Source organism: Podarcis muralis, chromosome 4 (genome assembly GCF_964188315.1).
Source record: "Podarcis muralis chromosome 4, rPodMur119.hap1.1, whole genome shotgun sequence".
In the NCBI taxonomy this organism is placed as follows: domain Eukaryota; kingdom Metazoa; phylum Chordata; class Lepidosauria; order Squamata; family Lacertidae; genus Podarcis; species Podarcis muralis.
The window spans coordinates 18088425-18100656 of record NC_135658.1 but is presented as its reverse complement, the minus strand read 5'-3'; the positions used below and the strand labels follow the sequence as shown (position 1 = coordinate 18100656).

Sequence of the window (12232 nt, the reverse complement as noted above, 5' to 3'; positions counted from 1 at the left end):
TGTAGAAGGTCCCAGGTTCAAAGCTCAGCAGGTAGGTCCTTCCTGAAACCCTGAAAGGTTGCTGTCAGTCTGGGCCCATCCATACGTTTGTTTGTCCTGTGATTTTAAGTCATGGGTCCAAGAAGGTTTTTTCCGGCCCCTTTGGTTTCCCTGGGAAAACCCACTGTTTACCGCCTGGACCCATGACTCGAAATTATGGGACAATTAAAAGCGTGAATGGGCAACCTTAGTGTAGAACAGGGTATCTCAAACTTGGATCTCCAGCTGTTGAGAGCCAGTGTGGTGTAGTGGTTAAGAGCGGTGGACTCGTAATCTGGTGAACTGGGTTCGATTCCCCGCTCCTCCACATGCAGCTGCTGGGTGACCTTGGGCTAGTCACACTTCTTTGAAGTCTCTCAGCCCCACTCACCCCACAGAGTGTTTGTTGTGGGGGAGGAAGGGAAAGGAAAATGTTAGCCGCTTTGAGACTCCTTAAAGGGAGTGAAAGGCGGGATATCAAATCCAAACTCCTCCTCCTCCTCCCCTTCTTCTTCTTCTTCTTCTTCTTCTTCTTCTTCTTCTTCTTCTGTTGTTGGACTACGATTCCCATCATCCCTAGCTACCAGAACTAGTGGCCAGGGATGATGGGAGTTGTAGTCCAAAAAACCTGTTGGCGACCCAAGTTTGGGAAACCCTGGTGTAGCCAATACTGAGCTACACAGAGCAGTGGTTGGACCTGGGGATAGCCCACACTTCTGCTTGTCCTGTGCCTAGAGAGCATGGGTCTGAGCAGTTTTGCCTTTGACCCACTGCTTTCCCATGGAAAACCCACTCTTCATTGCTAAATCAGAATGAACAGCAATCCGCGAAAATCCCAGTTGCCTTATTCCAATTCAGCTCTCAACCACATGCTTTCCCGTGGGAAAGCAGTGGAGCAAACCAAAGTGTAGATGAGCTCTCAGTATAAAGCAGGGTCCTGTGCTCCCATCCTAAATGTATAAATTGAATATGGAAAGCATGAACAAGAAGTGGGGGCAAATGCATGCTTCTAAACATGAGCCTCGTACACACGCACTCATTATGGAACCCGGTCTGGCCTCTTGAATGTCCTTTTTGCGGCAAACCTGGGTTTGCTCCATGAAATGTGAAGCAGCCCAAAGTCATACCTTCTCCAGTCTTCTTGCCATTGACTGTAAATGTATCATATTTCGTGGTTGTGACTCCATGTCCCACACCATCTGAGCAAAGGAAATAAAAGCAACGTTGGAGTCCTCAATTAACCAGTTTCTTCCTTATTCCTAACCAGGAGCCTATGATTACTGACGGGAATTGGTAAGAGGATATATTAATCTGAGCGAAGGAAATAAAAGCAATGTTGGAGTCCTCAATTAACCACAGTTTGCTCCTTTATCCAAACCAGGAGCCTGTGATTACTGACGGGAATTGGTAAGAGGATATATTAATTAGGTTTAATACTCTAGAGACCCACGTGTGTGGGTTAACAACAATAAGAACAGCTGGTTGGCCACTGTGAGATCAGGGTGCGGGACTAAGTGGGCTTTCCAACGAGGCTTTTCTCATGTTCTCATGTTCTGTGACTACTTGGGTGCATAAGCTACCCAAACCCATGTTACAAAGCAACCTTACCTGATTCAACAATAGTGTAAGTTGTCTCCATCCCAGCATGGATGTGATCGTGAACATGGCAGTGCAGAAGCCATGTCCCAGGATTGAACGCTACAAGTTCAACAGTCTGAAACGTCCCAGGGAAGAGGTCATAGACATCTCCTCTGTGATTGTGATCCTTCTGTAGCAAAGACAGGAGAGCATTGAGTAAATTCAAAGCTTATCCCTAGGTGGTAAAAGTACCGGTAGCTCACCCTCTGCTTTTAGGAGCTTTTGGGATTTCCTGCTGTAGAAATTCCAAATTACTAGAAACATTCCGGTCTGAAAGGTGACTGTGCTGATCAGATGATCAGAGGGCATTCTTATGAAGCTCTTTGGGCAGTGTGGCCCAAATGGTATGTTCTGGCCACCCAGTCACCATGCAGAAACAGCCATATGGGGATCCTCTGTGATTATTGCAAACAATTTTTGGGGGTATGTGGCTATGAAATCTCTTATTTCAGTGGGGGAAGAGAACCACATGCTTAACACTCTTTCTCTCCCCACCTCCCCTTCCTTAAAAAAAGGGGGGACATTGAAGTGCTTAGCTTGGCAGAATCATACCCTCTGTTTTGTTTGCTTTTTGAAACTCTGAGAAGATAAAGAAGAAGAAGAAGTTCCCCCTCCCCCTCATTTGAGTATGGGCAAATATGTCCATTTTTGTTTATCTTATTTTTTTTTAATTCAATTTTCCACATCTCCATATCAGTCTGCAATTTATTTATTTTTAAAGTTCTCATGAAAATTCAGCTGCATTTTAGCATATTTTTGTCTGCAGTTTTGCCAGCAGCACAAAGTAAATGGTTGGAGATATGAATTCTCATCTATGTGGAAGATATACACCCACAGATTAGAATATATATATTCTAATCCACCAAAGGGATTTACTTACAGAAGCACCCTCCACCTATGTATCACTCTTCAGGCATTAATAGGATATAATCCAAGTGCCTTGTGCTTATGGAAAAGGAGCTAATTGTAGCAGCATGACCAAAATGCTTTACCTCTTTTTACTAATTGTGACCTACTAATTTCCTGCTGGTATAGGATGTGCATGCACATGTGGTTTGTTTGCAATAATTCCCCCCCCCCCCGAAAGCTAATGTTTTCTATTTAAGTTATTTGTCACAATGCAAATGGTTCTATTTTGCTTATACCAACCTTGAACAGAAAGCTCTCTCCATGGAAATGGACAGTATGAAGGTCAATTTCATTTCCCATTCCAATCAGGTACCAGTTGGTGTTTTCCCCTTTGTTCATCGTTAGCCCATGGAGATTGTCATAGATCTTTCCATTGATTGCTGAAGGGAGAGATTTGCAAAGTTTGCAGAGGCATGCAGGTTTATCAGTGTGCTCCACTGCAAATTAAAATCAGATATATACTGTATTTTTCTGTGTATAAGACAATGCTTTTTGCTAAAAAAAAAAGGCAAAAATTGGGTGTTGTCTTATACAGTGGTACCTCGGGTTACATACGCTTCAGGTTACATACGCTGTCAGCATCGCCCCTGAGCCAGTGCCACCAACTGGACTCATCCACTTCAGCCCCGACTGGGCTAGGCGAGCTGGGTAGCACTTCCAGAGACCACCTTCTGCACAGGAACAGGTCAAAGTGCTGTGGACTCACAGCTTAGAGTTGTGAGCACCGAATTCACTTCCACAAGAAGACAGTCGTCGCACAGCAGAGTATAGCAGAGCATATAAACGACTCGGAGAGCAGCTCTGTGGAATATCTTCTTTATTCTATCTACAACTATACTATACAACTATATACAGAGCTAAATGAGGTCTCAATGAAAAATGCTGAACTGCACTGAGTGCCTGCAGCTGCTCTTAGCAGCAACCTTATCTATACAGAGATCACACACTCTCTCTCTCTGACATTCAGTCTCTCTCTCTCCGACACACTGACTGACTGACTGACTCTTTGATGTGGTGCTGGAGCAGAATACATAGAGAGCAGAACACTGTCCCTCCTCTCTGGAGAATCAGCAGACTCATCAGGAGATTCTTGGATATGGGAGGGGTGAAATCTCCTCATACGCTTCAGGTTACAGACTCCGCTAACCCAGAAAGTGTGCTTCAGGTTAAGAACTTTGCTTCAGGGTGAGAACAGAAATCGTGCTCCAGCGGCGCGGCAGCAGCAGGATGCCCCATTAGCTAAAGAGGTGCTTCACGTTAAGAACAGTTTCAGGTTAAGTACGGACCTCCGGAATGAATTAAGTACTTAACCCAAGGTACCACTGTACATGGATAGTGAATGCAGAGGGGGCGTGTGTTTAATGGCTGCAGCAAGGCCTGCTGGCAATTGGCTGCGGCAATTGGGCAGGCGATTGGTGGCTGCAGCAAGTGGGCAGGTGGGCTGTTGGTGGCGGCGAGCGGGCAGACAATTGGCGGCTGTGGTGAGGTGTGCAATGAGCAGTGGCTGTGGCAAGCGATCGGCAGTGGCGGGCAGGTGGGTGAGCAATTGGTGGAAATGACCTCCCCCCCCCAAAGCTAAACAACTTAATTTCTTAATTTTGGGTTTAAAAAAACAGGGGTCGTCTTATACACGGAAAAATATGGTACATTATTCAAAACCTCTGCTCCTTGCTAGAATGATTGGCTTGGATCCAGATAACACCTTGCCTTTGTGGATTTCCTCTGGTCTCCTCCCTCCTACTGGCAACTCTCTGAACCACATGCTTTGCCATTTCAGGGGATTTCCAAACCTGCCAGATCAGCTTTCGCTAGAGCAGGAAGGAGGCAACAGGGAACTCCTGTTGAAGAAGTATTTCTTTAGATCAGGCATGTCCAACTTTCAAGAGACTGTGATCTACTCCAATAATAATAATAATAATAATAATAATAATAATAATAATAATAATAATAATAACAACAACAACAACAATAATAATTTATTATTTGTACCCCGCCCATCTGGCTGGGTTTCCCCAGCCACTCTGGGCGGCTTCCAACAAAGATGAAAAATACACAAAAATGTCACATATTAAAAACTTCCCTGATCAGGGCTGCCTTCAGATGTCTTCTGAATGTCAGGTAGTTGTTTATCGCTTTGACATCTGATGGGAGGGCGTTCCACAGGGCGGGCGCCACTACCGAGAAGGCCCTCTGCCTGGTTCCCTGTAACTTGGCCTCTCGCAGTGAGGGAACCACCAGAAGGCCCTCGGAGCTGGACCTCAGTGTCCACGCAGAACGATGGGGATGGAGACGCTCCTTCAGATATACTGGACCGAGGCCGTTTAGGGCTTTAAAGGTCAGCACCAACACTTTGAATTGTGCTCGGAAACATACTGGGAGCCAATGTAGGTCTTTCAAGACCGGTGTTATATGGTCTCGGCGGCTGCTCCCAGTCACCAGTCTAGCCGCCGCATTCTGGATTAGTTGTAGTTTCCGGGTCACCTTCAAAGGTAGTCCCACGTAGAGCGCATTGCAGTAGTCCAAGCGGGAGATAACCAGAGCATGCACCACTTTGGCGAGGCAGTCCGCAGGCAGATAGGGTCTCAGCCTATGTACCAGATGGAGCTGGTAAACAGCTGCCCTGGATACAGATTTGACCTGTGCCTCCATGGACAGCTGTGAGTCCAAAATGACTCCCAGGCTGCGCACCTGGTCCTTCAGGGGCACAGTTACCCCATTCAGGAGCAGGGAATCCTCCACACCTGCCCGCCTCCTGTCCCCCAAAAACAGTACTTCTGTCTTGTCAGGATTCAACCTGGCCATTGGATTGACCAAAATTGTTGAGCTTTTTTTAGGGAGCCACAGCCACAGATGTTGATCAACCAGTAGATCATGATCAACCAGTTGGACATCCCTGCTTTAGATTAAAGCTTTTTATTTCCAAGCATTTCTTTGTATTAAGGTTTTCATTTCTAAGCCCTGCAAGGAAAACCCCCTCTCTTATTTACCTCTTCACCCGCCGGTCCTTGTTTGAATGTTTCTCCAGCTTGAAAAACTTTTCACACTCAGAAAGCAAGTACCTCAGGAGGTGCCCTCTTCTTGACACAATGCTTTCTTAAGTGCAGGGAGCATTTGTGTTGCCTATCCTCCAGCCCCATCAGTCCTAACAGAACTATAACAGAGAAGCACTTTGAATGTCTGCATTTATTCCCGCTTAGTGCATGTTGCCTTGTGCAACTGTTCAGTAGCAAACCTGAATGTTTCATGAAGTAACATTTTAAAATAATAATCCTATGCTCAACAACATATCGGGCCCATCACCTCCTGGCAAATAGAAGGGGAAGAAGTAGAGGCAGTGAGAGATTTTACTTTCTTGGGCTCCATGATCACTGCAGATGATGACAGCATTCACAAAATTAAAAGACGCCTGCTTCTTGGGAGAAGGGCGATGACAAACCTAGACAGCATCTTAAAAAGCAGAGACATTACCTTGCCAACAAAGGTCTGTATAGTTAAAGCCATGGTTTTCCCAGTAGTGATGTATGGAAGTGAAAGCTGGACCATAAAGAAGGCTGGTCACCGAACAATTGATGCTTTTGAATTATGGTGCTGGAGGAGACTCTTGAGAGTCCCATGGACTGCAAGAAGATAAAACCTCTCCATTCTGAAGGAAATCAGCCCTGAGTGCTCACTGGAAGGACAGATCGTGAAGCTGAGGCTCCAGTACTTTGGCCACCTCACGAGAAGAGAAGACTCCCTGGAAAAGACCCTGATGTTGGGATAGATGGAGGGCACAAGGAGAAGGGGACGACAGAGGACGAGATGGTTGGACAGTGTTCTCGAAGCTACCAGCATGAGTTTGACCAAACTATGGGTGGCAGTGGAAGACAGGAGGGCCTGGCATGCTCTGGTCCATGGGGTCACAAAGAGTCAGACACGACTAAACGACTAAACAACAACAGCAACATACCATGCATATTGTTCCCTTCCACAAAGTCATCGGTGTGGTTGAATGCCTTCAGATCCTCCTGTAGATATTTCTCAATGTTTTCATTCAAATACCAGGACCTGTTTTCATCAAAGACCAGGAACAGAAGGGCAAATTCTCGGTCAATGTCTGTTCTTAAACCCTTTTCATTTAAGACTCCTTTTCTGCAAATTATAAGTGGCCCGATCAAGCCGCTGTACATATCCTGGAATTAAAGAGAAATGGAAAACAGGGAATAACATTATGTTAAAAACACTATATTGTGTTTTTAATATTCAATTGGGAGCCGCCCAGCCAGATGGGCGGGGTATAAACAATAAATTATTCATCATCATCATCATTATTATCATCATTAATTTATAGATGCATGCAGTTATTTTGTTCAAAAACCAACTTTTTAAATGAAAGGCTGCTAAAGCAACTGTGATAACAAAGAGCCATGCCAGAATAACAACTATAATAATGTAGCAAAGTGTTAGAACAGAACAGAATCCCCTTCCCCATCCTTGATTTACATTTGGCTTTGTACAGATGGAGCTCGATAATATAGTATTCATTTAACATTTTAGGCAAATAAAGATTTTCCAAGGGTGCTCCCATAAAAAACACAGGGCGGGGGGCGGGGCACACCTTCGCTACATTTACCTTTACAAAATGCACTGATGAGTAGTAAACCCAAGTGATACAGTTGGGATCAGAGACTCCAGGTCCTGACCTTTCTGGGACGTTCCATCGGTAAGTGTTTATTTCTCCTGTCCACATATATAAAAAGGAATAAAGAACAGTTTGTCAAAATCCAAATATCTCATGAAACTCAGTACTTTGGTTTAAAACCAAAACATTAAAAACAGTAGCTTTTAAAAATAATAATATTTATTCATTTTTATAACTAAACATTATAAATTTAAAACAGTAAATATATACCACAAAAAAACAAACAAACATTTTCACATCATATTAAATCCACATTTTGGGATTACTCAGATCCCTGACTTCCCTCCATTCCCACCCCTGGTTCTTTTGTATCATCTTATATTATACATGTCTGTAATTTCCTTATTCTTAATTATTTCCAAATTTAACATTCTTCTTAATATTACAAGTGTTTTTTAAAAACCTGCTATTGTATAAACTTTCTTACAATGCTTTTGTAAATATGCAATAAACATTTTCCATTCTTTTTTATATTTGTTGTCTTTTTGATTTCTTAATCTTCCAGTTAATTAACCATTTCAGCATATTCCATTAATTTAAGTTGCCAGTCTTCCTTAGTAGGGACTTATGGTTCTCAAGCTGGTATGGTACAAAACTCAAAGGGTGTTAACACCATCCCCTACCAAAATTAAGGATTTCCAGTCCTTAATGAAAACATCATTTTTTTAAAAAATGAAATATTTATTTCCCACCTTTCTGCTACTTAAGGCAGCTTACAACGAACAGTTCAGACTCACAATAAAATTAAACACACTAAAACACCATAGCAGCAATGTGATGGTGTTGGGCAATGCAAGCAATCCCTGGCCAAAATCTGTTGATTGTACTAATTATACAACCATCTTAACTTGATATTTTTAAAAAATATGGCCACACCTATAGGTTTGCCAACATCAAGACATCTCCATATTTCCCTACTGCGATTAATTCTAGTTTAGTGTGCATTAAAATACTAAATGGAACACATTGTTAACAGAACCTAAAGACTTGGAAACATGCGGCGTAATTCACCTGGCATCGTGGTGCGTGCTTTATTCCCAGCCGCTGTTGCTTCCACGCCGTGTGCCGATACTGAATATGGACGACTAGCTTTGTTCTTAAACACAATTAGTATTGAGTCGCCGACTTCTGCATGGATCAAGGGCCCTAAGGTGGTTTTTTTTTTTTTTTTTGAAAAAGCCAAAAAGTAACAGAGAGGCATGCAAAGTTAAAATATACGAAATGAAAACACAAAACACTCACACAAAATGCTGAGCACCATAACCTTCCATATCAGGGTTTCCCAGACTTGGGCCTTCAGCTGTTTTTGGACTGGTCCTGTGAGCTGGGGGATAATGGGAATTGTAGTCCAAACACAGCTGGAGACCCAAGTTTGGGAAATCCTGTTCCATCTTATTGTTGGGCGTTCACCGCTCAGTGGAAATGTATTTGTTTTTTCTCTCTAGCTTTCGATGACTATGGTTAGACAATTTTTGAATCTGTCTTGCTTTTTATAGCACTGATTTTACGGTTTTATTATTAATGTTATCAGCACTGTTGCTGGTTCTTATTTTATTTTCATTCTGCTATTTGTAATTATATGGTTTGTTTATGTGTTATGTAAATACTTTGAGGTCGCTTGTGATGAAAAGCAGTTTATAAGAACATTAAAACACCTTCTCATTCTAACACTAGACAAGATTGGAAATGGATAATAACCAGGCCTGCTACTTGATTGGAGAGAAAAAAAAATTAATTGAGTAGCAATGCAACCGTAGGCATGCCAACTTGGAAGTAAATCCCACTGTGCCATTTAGTTTTCAACAAAGAATGTGCTAGAAGGTTGTTCATATTTTCTCTAGCAGCCATTAAAGGAACCTGTGGCCGTCCAGATGCTGTTGAACTTCCAGCTCCCCCTAGTCCCAGCCAGTATGGCCAAATGGAGAGAGAAAGGATGGTGGCCTGTCCCATTTTGCACCTGAGGTAAAACAGGAAGGTGTCGTCTCCCAACCACTGCCACTACAGCCTTGCTGGCTGGAGTTGTGTGGCAGCAGCAGTTTCTGGTGAATTCCATGAGGTCTCACAAGATTTCCCCGGAATCCACCACTGCTGCTTCTCCTTGCTTCTCCTGTGGCAATAGAAGGGGCGGGTGCGGTACCCATGGTGGCAGGGCTGTCTTAAGCATATGTGGCGCCGGGATGCAAAGATCTGCCTGGCGCCCCCCCCCTGTTGCCCAGTCCCAGGCACGCAGGAGGGCAGAGCCGGCTGGCCACCTCAGAGTCTTGCTTGCTTGGTCACCCCCAAACTCATGGCGCAGAGCCGCCCGAAGCAGAAGAGCCTGCCGCAGTGCTCCGGCCAATGGGCGGGCTCTTCCTCGGACTCAACTCTTGGGCCTGGCGCCCCTGAGAGCCCGGCACCCGAGTGCCCCGTACCCCTAGTGCCTATGGGTAAGATGGCCCTGCATGGGGGTGCTGCCCCAAGGGCTTCTGCCGCCTGAGACAGCTGCCTCAGTCTGCCTCACGGTTGGGCCAGCCCTGTAATCAACACCAGAAGGGCCACAAGTTTCCCATCCCTGCTTTAAACAAAGGCTGCACAAAGCATCTTGTTTACTCTGCATGCGTTGCTGAAGTGAAGCCACTCAACTTATTACTAATGAAATATTTTAAAATAAATAATTGAAGAAGAAGCCTGCACACACATTTCTTCCAAACTTAACTCGGGCCAATAATTGGGACAGTTCAGGGGAACTCTAATGATGTAGCTCCATCTCCTGGTGAGAAGCTTGATTAGCCTCTCTTTGACTGCGGTTAAAAAAACCCAAACCCTTGCAGAGTGGATGCATTCAGATGGCAGCTTTGAAAGGGGCTAGCTTTCATCCCATGTTGCGTCCTTGCCTTTTCCTCACAAGCTGAACCAAACACCAATGCTTAATATTTGCAAGGTGCTTTCAAGAGTTTCAAATGAACTATGTAGCCCCAAATTTCTCACCTAGAATTTGTAGGTGTTGCTCCTTTGCGCCCCTCTTTTTGTGCTCCACGAAATCTCCACTTTTGTATTCTCTATAAACCGCCTTCTTGTACTTTGAACCAATGAGGCCTTCATCTTGGCTCACAAAGACATGCCCGTAACTTGAAAACATTGTACAAAGCGAGAAAACAGTTTAAAAGTCCCCCAAAATATTTACCATTCTTAAGCAGAATAATAAAAAGTGAGGCAGTGATAGAAAGATGGCGACACTTGAAGAGACAAACTGTGTTCTGAATAGCTGGACAGTTAAATTTGTTGGCCTTGTTTACCCCAGGATGTGAGAGGGCCGAAACAGAAATAGCTGAAGCAATGCACAGTGGAATCCTATGTACATTTACCTCAGCTGCAAGTCCCACTGTGTTCAGTAGGGTTTACTTCAAGATAAAGGTAACTTGGGTTGCAATTCTCTGCAAAACCTACTTGGAATTAAACTCCACTGAATAGCAGAGCATACTTCTTAGTAAATATACATAAGCTCAGGCTGCAAGTGCCTAATTTCTAAAGACAGAAGCTCAAATCTGTCAGGAAGCCATGACCTGTGACCCGGAAACAAAGGATGATGCTGTGAATTTTGGTTCTATTGGGTTGTCTTTTTTCCACATTTTAATCCACCTCCACCTTTCAACATCAGTTTGCTATTTTCTTTTTATTTTAGAAAAATAAATCCTTATGAATACTTGTTAGCATTTTAGTGTGAGTTTATTTTAATAAATATGCAGTTTTGACCAGGATGCACATTTCTGCAAGCAATTTACCCCGGTGCAACACATTTCTGCATGCTATCTTCACTAACATATGCGTTTTTCTGTGCTTTCCCCTAACATAATGCATTTATATATTTTTTCAAAACACATTGTTGAGTTGAAGAACTGTATCACAAAATTCACAGGACTGTGAATCTCAAAGGACAGCTGGGCTTTGGTTCACAAATTAGATCCAGAAGTGAGAATTTGGCAGTTTATCCTATCAAAATCAAATTTGTCCCTTATCTGTACCTTTCCTCTTTGCTCGTTGCCTCCACCCTCTGCTCTGCTCTGTCCTTATCGGGGGCATAGTCCCACTCCATTTCTTCGGCAGCAATATAATATGTTCTTATGGTTCCATAGTGCCTTCCATCATGAGGTGCTTTGCCACAGGGCTTAACTTCATAAAGCTCCTTCATCCCTCCTGTAAAGTGATCGAACGTCCTGCAAACCAACTGGAAAGTCCCTGAAAGGAAATTGTGACATTTATCACCATGCTAGCTGCTCGAGGAGATGGTTGTTGGTGTTATTGCACTCCAAATCACTGTAACAAAAGCAGAAATACAGCACCCCTCTGCCTGCTGGCTACAATCTAAAGCGAAGAGACAATATATATTAGTGTGGGGAATGAAATAAAAGGGAAGGCTGTTCAGCTGGAGGCGAAGCCAAGGTGAACAGAGAGCATCAGCTGTCAGGAGGCATGCGACTGTAGAAAGCTAGAAAAGCAAAAGGGTGCAGGTGGGGAAGAGAGAAGGCGAGGAAAGATTTGACAAGAAGATTTCATAGAATCATAGAATAGAATCATAGAATCATAGAGTTGGAATAGACCACAAGGGCCATCGAGTCCAACCCCCTGCCAAGCAGGAAACACCATCAGAGCACTCCTGACATATGGTTGTCAAGCCTCTGCTTAAAGACCTCCAAAGAAGGAGACTCCACCACACTCCTTGGCAGCAAATTCCACTGTCGAACAGCTCTTACTGTCAGGAAGTTCTTCCTAATGTTTAGGTGGAATCTTCTTTCTTGTAGTTTGGATCCATTGCTCCGTGTCCGCTTCTCTGGAGCAGCAGAAAACAACCTTTCTCCCTCCTCTATATGACATCCTTTTATATATTTGAACATGGCTATCATATCACCCCTTAACCTCCTCTTCTCCAGGCTAAACATGCCCAGCTCCCTTAGCCGTTCCTCATAAGGCATCGTTTCCAGGCCTTTGACCATTTTGGTTGCCCTCCTT

At 43.8% G+C, this 12232-nt stretch overlaps 1 protein-coding gene across 6 annotated transcripts in view; it reads right to left on the bottom strand.

The window, feature by feature from the left end:
* Window positions 1–12232, bottom strand: part of HEPHL1 (hephaestin like 1) — a 39126-nt gene that overhangs the window by 2001 nt on the left and 24893 nt on the right. For 5 of the 6 annotated variants that reach the window (XM_028726071.2, XM_028726073.2, XM_028726070.2 and 2 more), the window contains 8 exons: window positions 11248–11461; window positions 10214–10353; window positions 8258–8392; window positions 7178–7284; window positions 6515–6737; window positions 2806–2945; window positions 1627–1786; window positions 1146–1217 (listed from right to left, as the gene is read on the bottom strand). In XM_028726071.2, the coding sequence (XP_028581904.2) occupies window positions 1146–1217; window positions 1627–1786; window positions 2806–2945; window positions 6515–6737; window positions 7178–7284; window positions 8258–8392; window positions 10214–10353; window positions 11248–11461 (1191 nt within the window). The other variant, XM_028726075.2, reaches the window with a different exon arrangement.